General features: G+C 38.7%; 1 protein-coding gene across 1 annotated transcript in view; it reads right to left on the bottom strand.

The window, feature by feature from the left end:
- Positions 1 to 15,820, bottom strand: part of NPAS3 (neuronal PAS domain protein 3) — a 542,948-nt gene that overhangs the window by 400,878 nt on the left and 126,250 nt on the right. Inside the window, exon 3 of the mRNA XM_026051847.1 lies at positions 3,308 to 3,552. Within this exon, the coding sequence (XP_025907632.1) occupies positions 3,308 to 3,552 (245 nt within the window). The remainder of the gene's footprint in view (positions 1 to 3,307; positions 3,553 to 15,820) is intronic.

Here is a 15,820-nt window from a genome sequence, read left to right as displayed (position 1 = left end):
AAAGAAAGAAAGAAAGAAAGAAAGAAAGAAAGAAAGAAAGAAAGAAAGAAAGAAAGAAAGAAAGAAAGAAAGAAAGAAAGAAAGAAAGAAAGAAAAGAAAGAAAGAAAGAAAGAAAGAAAGAAATTTCTTCTTTTTGACTATATATATATATTTTTGACTATTTCCTCCATATGATAGTCATGTCCTGGTCTTTAAGAACTGTAATCTTAAAATTCATCTGCTGCAAGTTGGCTATGTGTTCTTTTATAAGGCCTAATACTTCACAAATAAAGTCTTAGACAATGTGCCAAAAAAATTGACTGAAGTCTGCTCTGTTAAAAGATGGAAGATTTATCCGGTTTTAGCAAATGTCAAATCATTGGCTATTGCTTTTAAGTTTAATAAAAGATATAATGGTTTCTAGATAGCCTCTAAATAAAGATTACTATGAATAGAGAAATGATTTACCAATAGTCACCACAATGAGATTTCTTTAAAGGTTACAATCATCAGTTATTTAGCTGAAACACTGCTGAGAATGCCTGGTCATTTCTTGAATAATGCATAATGTTCTTTGTAGATTTGATCTGTATTATAACAATACAGATATTTCTAAAATAATGGAGAAAACTATCTGTTACTTTCCAATTGCTCAAGATATCATTTCCATGAAGTAATTGACTCTGAAAATATTATATGGAGTCACTTGAGTGTTCATTTTCAAGCACAACTTGTAGTGATTGCTACACAATAGGCATCAGAAAACAAACTCATCAGCTTTTATAGACTTTTAAGAAAAGCCATGATTAATACTGGGCAGAGTAAAGGACCTTCCCGAAATACTAAATTAAATTGATTAAATTGCTGTACAGTACTAGGGGACAAATTTAAAACTAAGCTTTGAAATTTAATTATTAACAAGTGGGCCATCACATTTGGAAAAATAAATGAATAAAGCAGTTGCCGAGAGAGCGTATGTTCCTCTCTCACAATTTACCAAATGCCTTTAAGTCTATTTGGGAGATTGCTTGAGGACACAGAAAGTATAATGTTTAGTGTTTTATTGTTGGATTATCAACCAYGCTTCATACGAAGCTGCAAGTTATTTATGTGAACTTGTTTATCCATACGAACTTCTTCAACTGCAGCAAAAAAGCAACCTTAATAAATTAAAACGAATTTCTTTTGATGTAATTTCATGAATGTTTGATCAGAAYGTGCTAACATATTTCTCTATAAAGAGAACCAGTGAAATAATAAAACATACCTGTATTCTACAGTTCAAACTGCTTGTGRTGAGTTCTTACACTATGAAACACCCTTTATTAGTAGTGGCTGAGCATTATTTCAATACACTGACACATACAAAATACAAACCCTGTTTAGCAGAAAAAAACTTCCAAAGACAAAAGAAAAAAACACTAAAGTTCCTGGGTTTCCACATGCTCAGAGGTTAGGAATGGCTAGAAAAGGAACCAACCATCTCTCCAGCTGAACTGGATTCTTGCCTCAGATAGGGTGGAAAGGCAGCAGGAAGCATTTACCTAGGCTTTTCAGGGAAAGAAACGTTTTATTCTGGACTAGAGGATTTTTGTTCAAATATGCTGTTTTCTAAGAACAAGGCTTCATTCTCACTAAAATTCTGCTAGACTAGGCTGGATGAAGCACAAAAATGAAAGCATCACTATTCAAATACATATTCTCACTCCACAAGAGAATAATACAAAAAGACAGACCCCCTATGTAGAGGCCTGCAAAATGCAGCCTTTTTTAAGCACAGGACCCCTTACAGAAGCACTGTAGGGATGGTGGTGGGAGGAACTACCAATATTAATAGACAGATCATAGACTCTACAGCAAAAGGTCCACTTTATATGACYCTTGAAATATTGTTTAATTGCCTGAGAAAAAAACTCTCGTACTGAAAAAATGGGGAACATTTGCATATTATATCACAAGCCTGATGAACCATGTTATACTCATGCTCTCGATGATGTAATTACCTTTTTTCCGTCCATGAAAATTATATATGATGTGGCAGGTAATATAAATGAAATATATGAAGTGACGCAAATAACTCCAGCTACTAAATTGTCGGTCTGMAAGTCCTCTGCTTTTGCCCTCCACATCTATCTTGTTTTTCTAGTGAAAAATAAAGCTTTTCTTTGCTAAAATTATTTCCTCTGCATGGAAAACAATTAGAAGCTATTTCCACAGCTGGCATCAACAATCCTGCACGTGCATTTTAGGGTTGATAAATAAGATCCCATCATCCTACACCTACTTTTACATGTGAATATTTGTATGGTCTTTCACTATACATAGCCTATTCATTTTAGTGTGGACTAAACTCCTAAGTTCCCTGATACAGGAAAATTCGAGTTCTCAAATCACATATTCTTCTTTCCAAAATACTGCCCCTCCAAAATGTGAGATCAGTATCTGAAATAAAGCAAGCTATTTTTCTCTGCTGTATAAACCAGACCAATCACTTCTACAGTTTTTGGTAGCTGGGTTTTGTTAATGTTCTTTGTACACTACATTGAAATACCTTTCAGACACCTGTCTATGTAAGAAGGAATATGATTTTAAAAAAAGTGTCCGGCTGATAAAAGTCATTAAGAACACCAGTTAGGACCAATCAATACAACTATATCTTCTAAAACCAAGTTCCTGATTTCTCTATTACTAGACTTCTGTCATAAAAAACATCTTTTATCGCTGCTAACTGCTTGTTTAAGCATGAAAAGGAGATGTGCAATATTGAAATGAGTCTATTTTGGCTAAAACTTTGATAGATACCCTTGGCTTAGGAGATTGCACGTTACAAGACAAAATCCTTGACTAACCTTTTCTCTGACCTGAYGACTGGAAAACCTAAATGTGATGATTTCTGAGCATAAAAAAAAAGATTCTGCCTTTAATGTATAGCTGAATGCAGAGAACTTATGTAATGCTTGAGTCCCCCAGATCAAGAAATGATGCTGTGATTCACTCAAACCTTCCTTTTATAAGATGCTGAAATACTCAAAGAATCTCAATCATTGCTAAATAACTTGAAACAATTTAAGACACTGTCATAGGACTCCTGGGAAATGTAACTGTTATATTGATAACTGATTGCTGTTAAATCAAAGATGAATAAAATAAGAGGTTTATTTCACCTTCACATGGTGTCTTTCTCATGCAGACCTCAGATTTCCACATTTGTATCCCTTTAAAGGATTTGATATGCAGGGAAAGAAGAAAGGATGACGGTAAAAATTTCAATTTAGAGGTTACTAAAGGCTGCCATATTCAATACTCTACAACACGCTTGCTCCATACCTTTTACTGATGTATTAGGTGGCGGTCCTTCCATTCTCAAGTTCCACGGAGGATCTCCTTGATTAGCAAAGTCCCTCATTTTCAGATAACTAATTGTAAGTCGGATGATGGATGCCTTGTCAAGCTGGCTGGTGATGGCTGCAGGCAGCGGCAACAACTTTGCCAACTCATAGAATTCAAAATTCTCTTTTCCCCGTCGAGAGCGAGCAGCATCTCGGGACTTTTCCTTCCTCAAAGCTTGTAAACTGAAAAAAAAAAACACAAAACAAAGCAGGACATTCATCAATATTTGTGTTCTGTAGCATTTAACCAACTTTTTCCATTGTCGGTCTTCAAACTATCTACAAATTATCACATTTTTAAAGTGTTCATGATCACAGATATACAGGCTTTAGGATATATTTCACAGTCTTTGGATATTTCAAGTCAATAATGACCTTTGTGTCTCAGTGGTAGCCAACCTGTTAAGTAGCTGCTCCTAACTCTATTCACCTGCTTCCTTTCCAGCTGCCTGTTGCTCTGCTGCCAATCACACAGATTCACAGGAAAGCTGCMTTCCTGTGAATTCTGTGAATCTGTGTGTGAATTCACATGCAATTTCCCTGCGTGGATGCTATTGCTCCTCCTGACTCGGGGCTACCCACCTGCAGCTATATTTGGGCCCAATTCTGCCTCTAGGGAGGAGGAAAGAAAAGCAGATGACTGCAGAATGGGCAGCATCTCCCTGCTGGTTGCTGTGCAGGCGGCCAAGGTGACTATCAGGTTKTAAAGCAGCTTTGGCGGTGCAGAAGTCCCAGGTCTGCTGTAATAACACACACCTCCCTGGGGTTCGGGAAGGTGCTCTTGATRGGGTGTTCAGCTGTCCTTGCTGGGGGAACAGTCACCTTTGCCAGAGGGGTGAGCAAGCAGTTCACAGAGCTACGTGCATCAGGCTTCACATTTTAATTCACTGCCACATAAACGTCAGGCTTTCAGACAACCTTCTGGTCCAGAAGGGCTTTTCTGCTCTACCCTGAGCAGGTGGCAGTGCAGGGAGACATTTGTTTGCTCCCGTCGCATCCGTGTTTCACCACCTGTATGCAAAGGGAAGAGGCCTAGAGGTAACACAGATCTTTTTCTGGGGCTGTTTAATTGCTGTGTTCATGCTGAACACACATTGGGATRATAACGCGTAACTGCTGATCCTCCCTGAAACTCCATTTGCATTTTGCTTCAAGGTAGGATAATGCAGGGATTTTTTTTTTAGGGGAAAGATGGGTTAACTTTTTCTTTTGTGTGGTTTGGGAMAGATAAAGAAACATGCAGCGTATTTCCCAGAAGGGTAGGAGTCAAGGTGTAGATGATACAAAATGCCTCATTTTTGTTTCAAGACAGTTCTTTAAAACATATTTTATGATAAGGATATGATCAGCTTGGCCATACTTCTGCTTGTCAGATGGAGATTGGTGTCAATGTTGATGTTGCTGTCTGCCAATCAATGTGTTAAAGTGAGCAGAAACACTTCTTGCCTTTGAAAAAGACCACATCTTTCCTTTGCTTCCTTTGATTACTTTTTTATTTGACCAAGCTTGAAGAATCCCAGAAGAGCCAAGAGATTCTCAGCTTTGAACGTCAATGCTGAGAGGACTGACTGGTCCATCTTTCCACATGACCTAACTTTTAATTCTGTCTAAGAAGGCAGCTTTTAAGATATCTCTGATAAAACAAGTCATAAACATCAACTTTTGGAATAGAAAGGTTATTAGCATTTACATAGAATATTCCTTAGCAAAACCAGAGGCTGAACTTGCTTTTTGTTATGTACTATATTGTTATGTTACGCAGCTTTAGTTTCAGCTGAGCACTGCTGAAACTGAAGGAAATATTGCAATGCAAACTTGAAGTACATTATTCGATCGTTAACATTTGTAATAGCAGCCTCATAAGCTGAAAAGCAAGGCCACTTATACATAAACAACAGTTTTGGGGAGCTGGTGGTGTATATTTAAGCTTGAAGAGTACAATATCCCAAGGCAGAGGGGATGGTGAGTCGATAGCACGGATGTACAAAAGCAACATCTGGCAACCAATACTACAGGCACCATTCACACCTGACCAGTGCTCTTAACCGAGCACTGTGCTGGTAACCCCAACGGCTGCTAGAGGAGAAGGGTGCAAAGCTCACAGTGCAAAGCAGTAGCGCCGACACAGGGAGCAAAATTCATCTCACACGCAAGGAACAGCTCTTAAATAGGGTCTCCCAGGTGGCGGGCAAAAGCTACATGCACTACCTGTGGTTCTCTCAAACAACAACCGAGTTTGGGTGAAACCTACCCAAAGGCTTAATGACTAGAAAACTAATGCTATTTTGGATGAGAGTTTTCTAAAATACATTATTTTTCCTTTTATTGCCTTTCCAGATGGACTGATACAAAGAAGGTCTGCTTTTACAGATGAAAGGATATGACAAACGCTACCATATAATTTTAAAATGGTATATGCAACATTTCTGAAGTCATTTTTCTATTAAAGACACAGCAGATGCAGAAGACATGATAATACGGTGTTGCATAAAAGTTTTATTAGCACTCATAACTCACTTGCGATTTCATTGTGCTTGTGGTCATTCCAGTCTTAACCTCCTTTATCTGTACCTCCACATCATTTTATATCTTTTTTATTTATAAGCATATATATGCATCCATATCTGTGCGCACAACCAGAACCTCTGCATGTCTGACAGATCATCATCTGTCACTTTAAAGATGGGCCAATCACAGCTCCTATTTTTTGCAATATATAATAACTGTCAAATATGTTACTGAATATCAGCCAATGCACTGATCTAAATTAACAAGGATTTTTAGCASGTCAGTACCCCGGTCTCAGATTGGGCAGTAAAAATTAACAAAATAATTTGCAGGGTTTAATCCTGAAGGTTTGCATGCAGAAACAGGGCAATGTTTATGGTTAAAATGGATACTTCTACCTGCAATTTAGAAGTACAGCTTGGAAGCGCACACACATAGGTTGGTTTTGCCCCATTTTGGAAAGACAGACAGCACTTGCCTTCCCACTTCCACCGCTCCTCTAGCCCCAGCTGGCAGCCCAAGGCAGAACCCAGTCCTGCTCAGTGACCTACTGCACTGCAGGCTCACGCAGAGGGACAGGTTGGGCTGTGCCACAGCCATAAAGCAACGTTTGAGGGATGGACACGTTGTGCAGAATTGAACACATTGGCTCAAGCTAGCGGAAAGGTGCAGCTTGTCTACAGTTTACTGGCATAGTTCATGGCTCATCTTCATGCTACAAGCAAAAAAAGTATGTCAAACTATTACAAAGGATACACAGTATTTTTCACAATTCTATTGAAATCCTCCTTGACTTGAGGAACTCTATGAGCACAATACTATTCCAGAACACAGCACTTCTCATTGTGCTGCACAATATYGTATTCGTTAACTCGGCTGTTAGCAACCAGCAGTGAATTGCCTAAACTTCTAACAGCAATATGGATTAGTGGCAGCAAACCCAGATCCAGCACCCCCACCATACTTAGCAGCAGGATTTAATGTTTATCACAAGCTTTATAGAGAACGAAGCAATGTATGTGTGCGCGCATGTGTGTGTGTGTGTGTGTGTGTGTGTGTGTATAGTCTTTTAAATCCAAGGATCAGAAAGTCCACTCCAATCATTCTCCATCTCTCTCTAAGCCTTTGGCAGGTGGGAGTTATATCCATTTCACAGAAAAGAAACTAGATATACAGAAAGGAAAGAGCACAGAGCATCGCAATTCAATTCTAACCCCATAGCCTGTCTTCCCACCAAAACAGACTTTCAGCTATGCATGTGTTTCTTTGCATGACATTTTCCAATACAAAGAACACAGAAATGCTTACTGGCCATGGACCTTAGTTGGACTATTACATCAGAAAATATACACTGCTTCCAAGTCCACAGGTTAGCGTTTGTGCAATTCTATACGATACATGCTAGCAACATATTCTCTTATATTGTCCTTATCCCACCTGTAGTTTATTGTAGGAGTTTGACACACTTCAGGCATTTTTTCTTTTTTTTCTTTTTTTTTTTTTTTTTTTTTTAACATTTAGATGAATATTTGATTTTTTTTTCCTTTTAAAAAAGGTATTTAGATCATATCTGCACTTGCATCAATTAGTGTAGTGAAAAGTTGGGCACTGCAAATAGTATGAATGTTTGTACATTCTGACCTCTTACAGGACTAAGCTGGATTTCCCATTCCCTCACTTAGCCACATTCCTGAGGAGGCTTCAAGTCGACTAAAGAAAATAATGATGGCAGGTAAGCCCACTTTTAGCAGGTAGATATATARGAAAGCTGGCTCTTAATGATTGGGCAATTCACTCATTTTGTCCAAGTCCTCCAAAGTTCTCCCCTATAAAAATCTCCTGTTTTCATTTCACTGATCATTTTATCTCAGGTTAGCTGCACTAAATGCAAAGCTCCAAGAAAGCAGCACCAGAACAATTATTTGGAACAGTATTTCTTTTGCTTCTAAATGACTTCCCTCCCCTCTCCCCCGCTCCGAGGTCTTCTTGAAAAATATTTGCTAATAGTGACATCTTAAAAATATTACTTAATCTGAACCATGTTTGCAGGCTCTACAGCTGATTTGGGCTGGAAAAAAAGATGAAGAAGAGCAAAGTAACCTGCTTGACTGACTGACACAGATTGCAGTTGAGAAGTCCAATCTAGCAAATTAAGCATCACCACTGATGGCACTAGGTGCCTAAAGCCTCCTGTTGTTAATGTTATCTGCTATTGTTCTCTTTTTGCAAATGTTGTGCTCTAGAAAGTTCAAAAATATGTACGAATTTGGCTGTGTTTTCAGGATAGCAGTGTAAGTGAATAGAGAAAAAAATGCGAAAGAGCTAATGTTCCTGCAGATGTGAATGTGACTTCACGGAGAAAACAAATGAAAAACAACAACAACAAAAGCTCCAATTAAAAAAAAAAAAGTGACTCAAAATCCGTTAGTTATGAAAAATCAATACCRGAAGTTAATATATTTACCTTTCGTTTCTACACAAACGATGTGTAGTGATTTTATCACTTTTTGCATTTTATTTTTAAGATAACTTTCTAATTCTGTTTTCTTCCTTTTTCTATTTGTCTTTTTTCCTGGTGTTAGAGCAACTTCCTTTTCATAGTACTGAAGTCAGAAACAAGTGGTAAGAACTTCAAGATTAATAAAAACAGTTATGCTGTTTAAATGAGAAGAGTACCTCCATGAGGGCAAAATCTCAAAAAAAAAGAATCAAAAGCCATATATTAAATTTTACCACCTTCTTCTTCTTTCTTTTTTAAGTATATCTGAGAAGTCAGACAGGCAGATTTTTATGGATTTTCCTACTTGTTTGCCTAGGAGATCCGACCATTGCTCAGTCTCACTATTTATCAATTAATCTAGCATGCAGCCTCAAAGGAAAAAGGTCGACCTGTATTAAAAATTCATCCATCAAAAATTCATCAAAGACTTCAGCATTTTAACTCGTGAACCTTTGAACACCTGCACACTTGTCAGATCTGTGGTCATAGTTAATGGTGGAATCCATAGCTACTACAGTATCCATACTGGCTCTGACACGAGCTGCATGAGGAGACTTTCAGGCGGAAAGCACACCATTTCAGGTAAAAAAAATAATAATAAAATAATAAAATAAAAAAAAAAAATACATTCAGGCGCAGCACATAATCCAGTGACCACCCTGCTTTCTCAGGCTGTCCTTTGAACTGAGTCAGATGTCAGCTATGAGAAGTCAGTCAGATCAGACCCTTTGAATGATCAAACACTTTCCGGGGAGATGCTTTTTCTTCCCCCACACTATACATATCACTGTTCTYAGAAGGCACAAGTTTGCCACAAATGCAAACAAAACCATTAACTGCCATTATCATCTGCGGCCAAGCAAATTGAAGGCATTTAAYGCTGTCCAAAGCAAGGGAATGATTTCAGAAGCCCTTCTTTAATGTGTGAAGAAAGCTCTATAGTATATGCTGGAAGTTGGAGCTGGAACCTTCAAGTTCAAGGTAAAAACTCTGCTGCTTAACTAATGCACTGCTCATAGCTGTCATCATTAATTTATGTTAGCCTCTGTAAACATCAAGAGTATAATAGGCCAATTTCACAACTAAATATAGATGCACATTTTGCCCTTATATAAATGGCAGATTGCTGCTGTAGATCATCACTGCAGCAACACGTCAGTAAAGATGCACTGTTTGATGGTCTGATGCTCACACAATATATAAAACCAGTTGTAATGGTTGTTTGGAAGCAAAGTGTAACATAGCAGCAAAATTTCATTTGTTCCACAAACTCAGGATATATTAAGCTTGGCTGACAAAGACTGTTTGATGTGCTAAATCAGTTTGACCTTCATTTTTGCTTTATATTTCTCATTTAACACATGAAATGACCATTATTTTTTCACTATATAAGAAAATATCACAGAACTGATTTCTATTAAAATGCCTTCTTTCATTGTAGATAACAAAAATACATTTTTCCAACCGTTTTAACAATTATTGAAGAAATAATGTGCAACATATGAAAAAAATATAATACTTACATTAACTGTGTTTTTTTTTAATATCACAAGGACTTGAAATTCTTTTGTTTGGGTTTTCGTTCAAAATAAGAGGCATTTCCTTTATTTCGTTTTCAGTGTGAAAAAAATAGTTCAAAAATTATCTTCAGAAAGAAAGGTTTGTATATGTTTGAACTGATCATTAAATTGAATGTTTTTTCACCAATAAGCATCTTTGTTGTAACATTCAAATAAYGGGATTTACTTCCAAAGTGAGTCATTAGTACCTGATAATACRAAGCTGGCAGCTTTTTAAGAATCCCAAACTCACCATCGGACACGATCTTTTAAAACTAATGTATACTTTGATACAGCAACAATTAAGCAAGCTGCCATACGTCAGTTCAGACCTAAACTCCACAACCCGAACACCAGTTTTGATCTTCTTTGCTTTTTATGGCGAACTAAGCAATTGGCAGCCTCCTGATAATAGAGAAAGTGCAGTTTTATCAAGCAATTTTGCAGCGCCCAATAAACAGCACTTTACCTTGGAGCAACTTGTACATTTCACACCTTAAATTTCTATTTACCAAATCAGCTAATCACTTCACAATTGAACTTCTCAGAACAAAAAATTATCAATTAAAGTGGTTGAAACTCCTGCAAATTATCATTTAGGAATGAAGTAATTGCTTTCATCAGGGCAGAAAAGCCCGCCAGAACAGAAATGTCACTTCAGATTAGTGTTCTCACTCCTGAAGCTATGGATGACACAGCTGATATAAGACTAAATGCCAAGACCAATCAATTGCTTTTGTGGCTCTGTTCTGAGCTGCTGTAAAAGGGGCCATTTTCTAGGATCTACTCTTCATTATAGTAAATGCTATCTCCTTGGTAACATAATTCCATTTCTCATAAATTCCGTCTGAGAGCATTGTCCTAACAATAGATGTTTGTGGAAAAGAATGCTGTTGGTTTAATGCAAAGAAATTAAGTGTGAACGGCTGTCAAAGTACTATAGTTTACTTGTTCTTAAACATAAATTGAAGTCTTCTACATTTAAAAAAAAAAAAAAAAAAGAATACTTTGGAGGAAATGAATGTTCCGAACCAGTGTAATATTATTGCATTTGGAAGTGGTGTGTTTCTGATTGAGAGTTTAGACTTTTTTTTTGTATACATATGTTCTGTCTATAGTGGGCACACTAGTCCCTAGCAGAGATTTGTCAGATTAAGAGCGAGTAGATAAACACTCCACTTATTTCACAGCGGTGCAGTTAGGAAATGTGAAAYGGGAGAAGAAAACACGGCCTCATTATCATATGACATGCTATTTGTTAGCAGACTCATCTGTGTATAAAAGCCCTCTTTGAACCGAGCCCTCGCTGGAAATATCTGTATTTCAATTTGTATTGTTCAGCTTCCTAAAATACTAAGAATCTGAGTTATGGTCTCCAATTAAAAGGATATCTGAGAAGCTAATTTGGTGGAACAGCAGCAATTTCCTGAACTGCTCTCCTCATGACTGAAGTTTAGAAACAAATTCAAGATTACAGATTTTCATTCAAAACAGGATGAAAAGTATTCGTCTCTCAATGAGCACAAGCAATTCCAATTAACAACAACAAGAGTTATGAGACAGGAGAATATATTACCGAATATGTAAAGAAGTAATTCATTCAGCATTAAGATGAAAAGTGCACCTTTGCTATAGTCTTTTCCATGGGTAGCCAAGGAAATATCCCAGGTGCGCTGCCATCGGAATGCAAATGGAGGCCTGTCGGCAGGCGGCCTCCCAGCCGCACGGAGAGCTGCGCCCACGTGCTGCGCGTGGAGAACACAGGGGACAAGGAGGCCCCAGGTCACAGCGTGCTGCGCAGAGCCGAGGGCCACTTGAAACTACGAGGGCAGGTAGGTGTTAGTCCAAGCTATCGCCACACGCTCCCGCGGTGCCCTGCACAGGTTAAAGGAGCTCTGCGCTTYGGGGCTGGTAGCAGTCACTACGTAAACAAGTCACCGCATGAAATGAATAAGCAAAAGCCCAACTTATAAGTCAGATCTTGTTTTGGGGAGTCCTGTCATTAAGCAGCAGCATCTCCAATTCAAGGAGATTCTTCTCTGCAGCACTTGAGTCAATCTTTCAAAAATGAGATTGAGAAACTGCTGCTATTTTCTATACCTATACCAAATCTACGGCAGAGATTTTTACTGGAACAGTTATATCAGCTACAGCCATTATATTCCATAACATTATTCCACTGGTGGTACCTCTGGCATGAACCACCACCCTACTACTTTTTTATTTATTGGTATACGCTGTGACTGCACCAAGAGGTTTGTCTATAGCTGAAGAGTCTGAAAGCACAGCTCTGTCTTGATATGTCCGATACGTCCCATGTTCGTCCTCACAGAGGACTTAAGAGGGACTTTGTGACAATTGGCAGTATTTTCTGCAAYGGCCTCTTCCAAGCAAGTTCCCAGAGCCAGGAGGAGAGACCAGCATTATAACCTCTTTCGCTACTGTCCTATAAATAATGTCTTAGGTGGTGTACTCTCAGCTGCTGTAATGCCAAAATGCATCTGCAGGAAGGTAACATATGTTATCTCCCTAACCATTCTCATCCTCATCACCCTCATCCTCCCACAATTCTCACCTTCCCACCTAAAAGTTCTGTTTATACTGAMAGATCCAGGAGAGGCAAGCTGGAGTGCAAACACCACTACTTAGAACATTAAGATCTTTTATGAAGAAGGTGTACAGGAGATATTGACACTGCAATCYAAAGGAGCTCCTGCAGTTTAGAGACACCTCTAAGCTACCTGAAAACTGACAATAGAGCAACAGCAAGATAGACCAAAGGACAAGCTACATGTCCAATGCCACYCCTGAACCCTGGGCACCTTTTGCAGACCACCTGACAGAGGTCCTGCTGTCATCTATATTGAAGCTACTTAGTTCAAAGGTAGTTCCAGCAACCCCTGGGGGAGCTGTGGGGGAGGCAGACCTGCTGAGCCCTCAAGACCGCGCAATGYGTTGAAGATTCCCATCTGCAATCTCAGGACAACCCTGTTTCCTGTGCGAGTCTCCAGCAGCTCATCATTGGATTTGCTGAAGCTCATCTTTCCAGAAACAWAAGCTCTGCTCTCACAGGCACAGTGCTAGCTGTGCTATGAACACAACTCTGTGGAGTGAATGAGCAACGGGGCCTTTCTTTCACTTCTAGGCCAGCAGCTTGAATCCCGAGCCAGTGAAATTAATGTGAATTAATTCCAGCAGAGCACAAAACTGCAAGGACAGCCCAGGCAGGCATCTCTTTCACACACACGGAGCAAAGTGCTGCGTACTACGGTCTACTTATTGCTTCCCAAGGCAGGCAACAGTCTCCAACAAGTTCCCTTGTAGAGGGGCTACATTTACTTTCTACTTACACCGATGGCAGAACCTACATTTCTAACTGCTGTGCAAACACAATTTTCATACCTTTAGTAGAGTTACAACAGACTAAAAAGTTTTAAGAAACAGAAACAAGCAAGTGCATAGGTTTGGACGCAGGATGCTTACCTAACTTTAAACATAGAGGCAATTCTTCCATAATTAGCATTAATACCTCTTTTCCTAGACTGGCTTCACACATGCTACCTGTTTGTTGAAGGATACCCTTCAGGGTACCCGTTGAAGAACTTGTTTGTTGCTGCTTAACCATTCTTACTTCCTAAGGAGAAGAGAACAAGGTAGACTTGCCAAACACTGCAGAACGTTACAATCAGTTTAGGACAAGGGACCCATACCCTCAATCCTAAACACAGTTTACGGGCAATCAGATAGAAAAGTATGTGTTTTCACAGCTGGGATTATAGCTGAACAGATCGGCAGCACTAAGTTTCACAAAACAGCATGTCACTGTGTGCACAGCACTCCATCAGTCTCTTCTTTGCTCTAATCACAAACTGCTTCCTGTTTTTGTCAAAAACATTAAAAAAATCAAATGGTAAAAAACCCAGAAGCGTAACACAAAGAGTTATAGAACGTACAAAAGAGACATGACGTTGTTACACTTTCGGCAGCTTTAGTGCAATGAGATAATTGATATCCACTGTTAGGAAGAGAAAGAATTTCTCCCTTATTCACCGTCCACCCTGTTTCCTGGTGAAAGGCAACRACCAGGTGACCATTTGGTTGAGACCATGAACAGCCAGCCCCTCGGGCCTCCAGCCGAGCGGTTACCACCATCCTTCCCTACTCGTTTTAGAAGTTTATGGACACTTCCAGCAGACTCACAATCTAATTTCTAGTTATGTTTTTCAGGCTTAGCAGAAGAGACTTCTCCTCAGGAACCAGATTATTTGATTAGCTTTGCCTTCATGCTACAGGCTTTTTGTAACCGAAGTAGGGATACAAAACCTTTCCCTTCAATGCACACATCTTCCATTACAACCCTGTAACTGGAAGCAGTAACACGTGGCCAACAGCTTCAAAGACTTAACAGCAAGACAAATCTCCTGTCTACAGTAACACTTGCCTCCATYCTCAATATCTAACTACAAGCAACCATAGCAATGTCCTAAATCCACCTGACTATATGTATCAAAGGGAATAAAATAGTTATCAGTAGGTGTAGCATCCCCTTCAGAGCTTCACTGGTCAAATGAGAGAGGAACATTACAATTATCTATGGACTATCTTCATTAGGCAGCTCATAGGAAGTTACCCCATAATTTCCACAGTTCTGAATAACATACCCTTGAATTAGATGGCTTCCTGTGCAAAAATACCAATCTTCATTTGAAAGTTTGAAGAGGTAAAGATTTTAGTAGTACTAAGCAGCTGCAATGTTTAAATTACCCTCAAAATGTTCATTAACATTTTGCATTTTATTTCCAGCTTCAGCTTTGCTGACTGCAGCTTTCACTCGCTGGATCTTGCTTTTTCTTTGTCCACTAAACAAAAGAAACTCCAAATATCTGCTATCTTCTTCCTATTTGGGTAATTACAAGCCATGATCAAGTCACCCTTTTAACCTTCCCCTTGATAAGATATATTGATTGACTACACAAACTCAGCCTTTGTATGCGTTTTCCACACTTCATTTTAGCAGTACTATCCTTTTTTTTTTTCCACAACATAATTTGTTTCAAAAATTTCAACACTGGATGCAGTGTAGCAGTCATCAGCRTGTAACAACATTTTCCAAGTTCAATATTTCAGTTCATATATTTAAAATTACATTAGCCCAAACTTGAAACASCATTGCACAGGGCAATACTGTCCTGCTATTTGTAAGAAGACTTAAAGCCTTTCAAGTTAGGAAAAGACAAAGAGATAGAGCTAAGACCTATAATGCAATTGCACATTTATCCCAATATTTCATTCCTGGCCACTGATTACTATTTATCTTTCAGAATTAGAAACAGATTTATAAGTTCCATAGGCTATAGAGTAGGGAAAATGAGAGAAAACTGGTAATTCCTAGCTAAAGAAGCCCACATCTTTTCTCCCAGCCATCTAGAATTATCTCTGTGTTATCTAGACTGATCGCCCGCAAGCATTTCTTCATTTTATTTCGGGGGGATAAGGCGATCACTTGCACTGACTGCACCCAGACAGGCCTTTTATTTATTTTTTATTTATTTATTTTAACACCACCTCAGAATAATWGATCGAGTTAAAAATGACAAAAGTTGGAAATAAGCAGAGACATGACATTCTGTAAAAATTTCCTTTTTCTTCTCAGTAAAACATACACATTTTATCTACTGCAGAYTTTTTTCTTCCCAGTCTCCTCCTCTTCCACCTCTCCTACCCCCTGAAACGAATTGAAGAGGAGAAAGTTTTCACGATTCCTCCCCCTGCACTGGGGGTTTGGATTTAAGGGATTTYGTTTACCCACAACACTTCCAATCAAGCCATACTTCAAAAATGCAGTGGTGGAAGAACAACTTTACTCCATCCTCATTCTGCTATA

This window comes from Nothoprocta perdicaria, unplaced genomic scaffold, assembly GCF_003342845.1.
Source record: "Nothoprocta perdicaria isolate Ctin4 unplaced genomic scaffold, notPer1 scaffold_8, whole genome shotgun sequence".
NCBI classification, from domain to species: Eukaryota; Metazoa; Chordata; class Aves; order Tinamiformes; family Tinamidae; genus Nothoprocta; species Nothoprocta perdicaria.
This window is presented reverse-complemented; position numbering and strand designations above follow the sequence as displayed.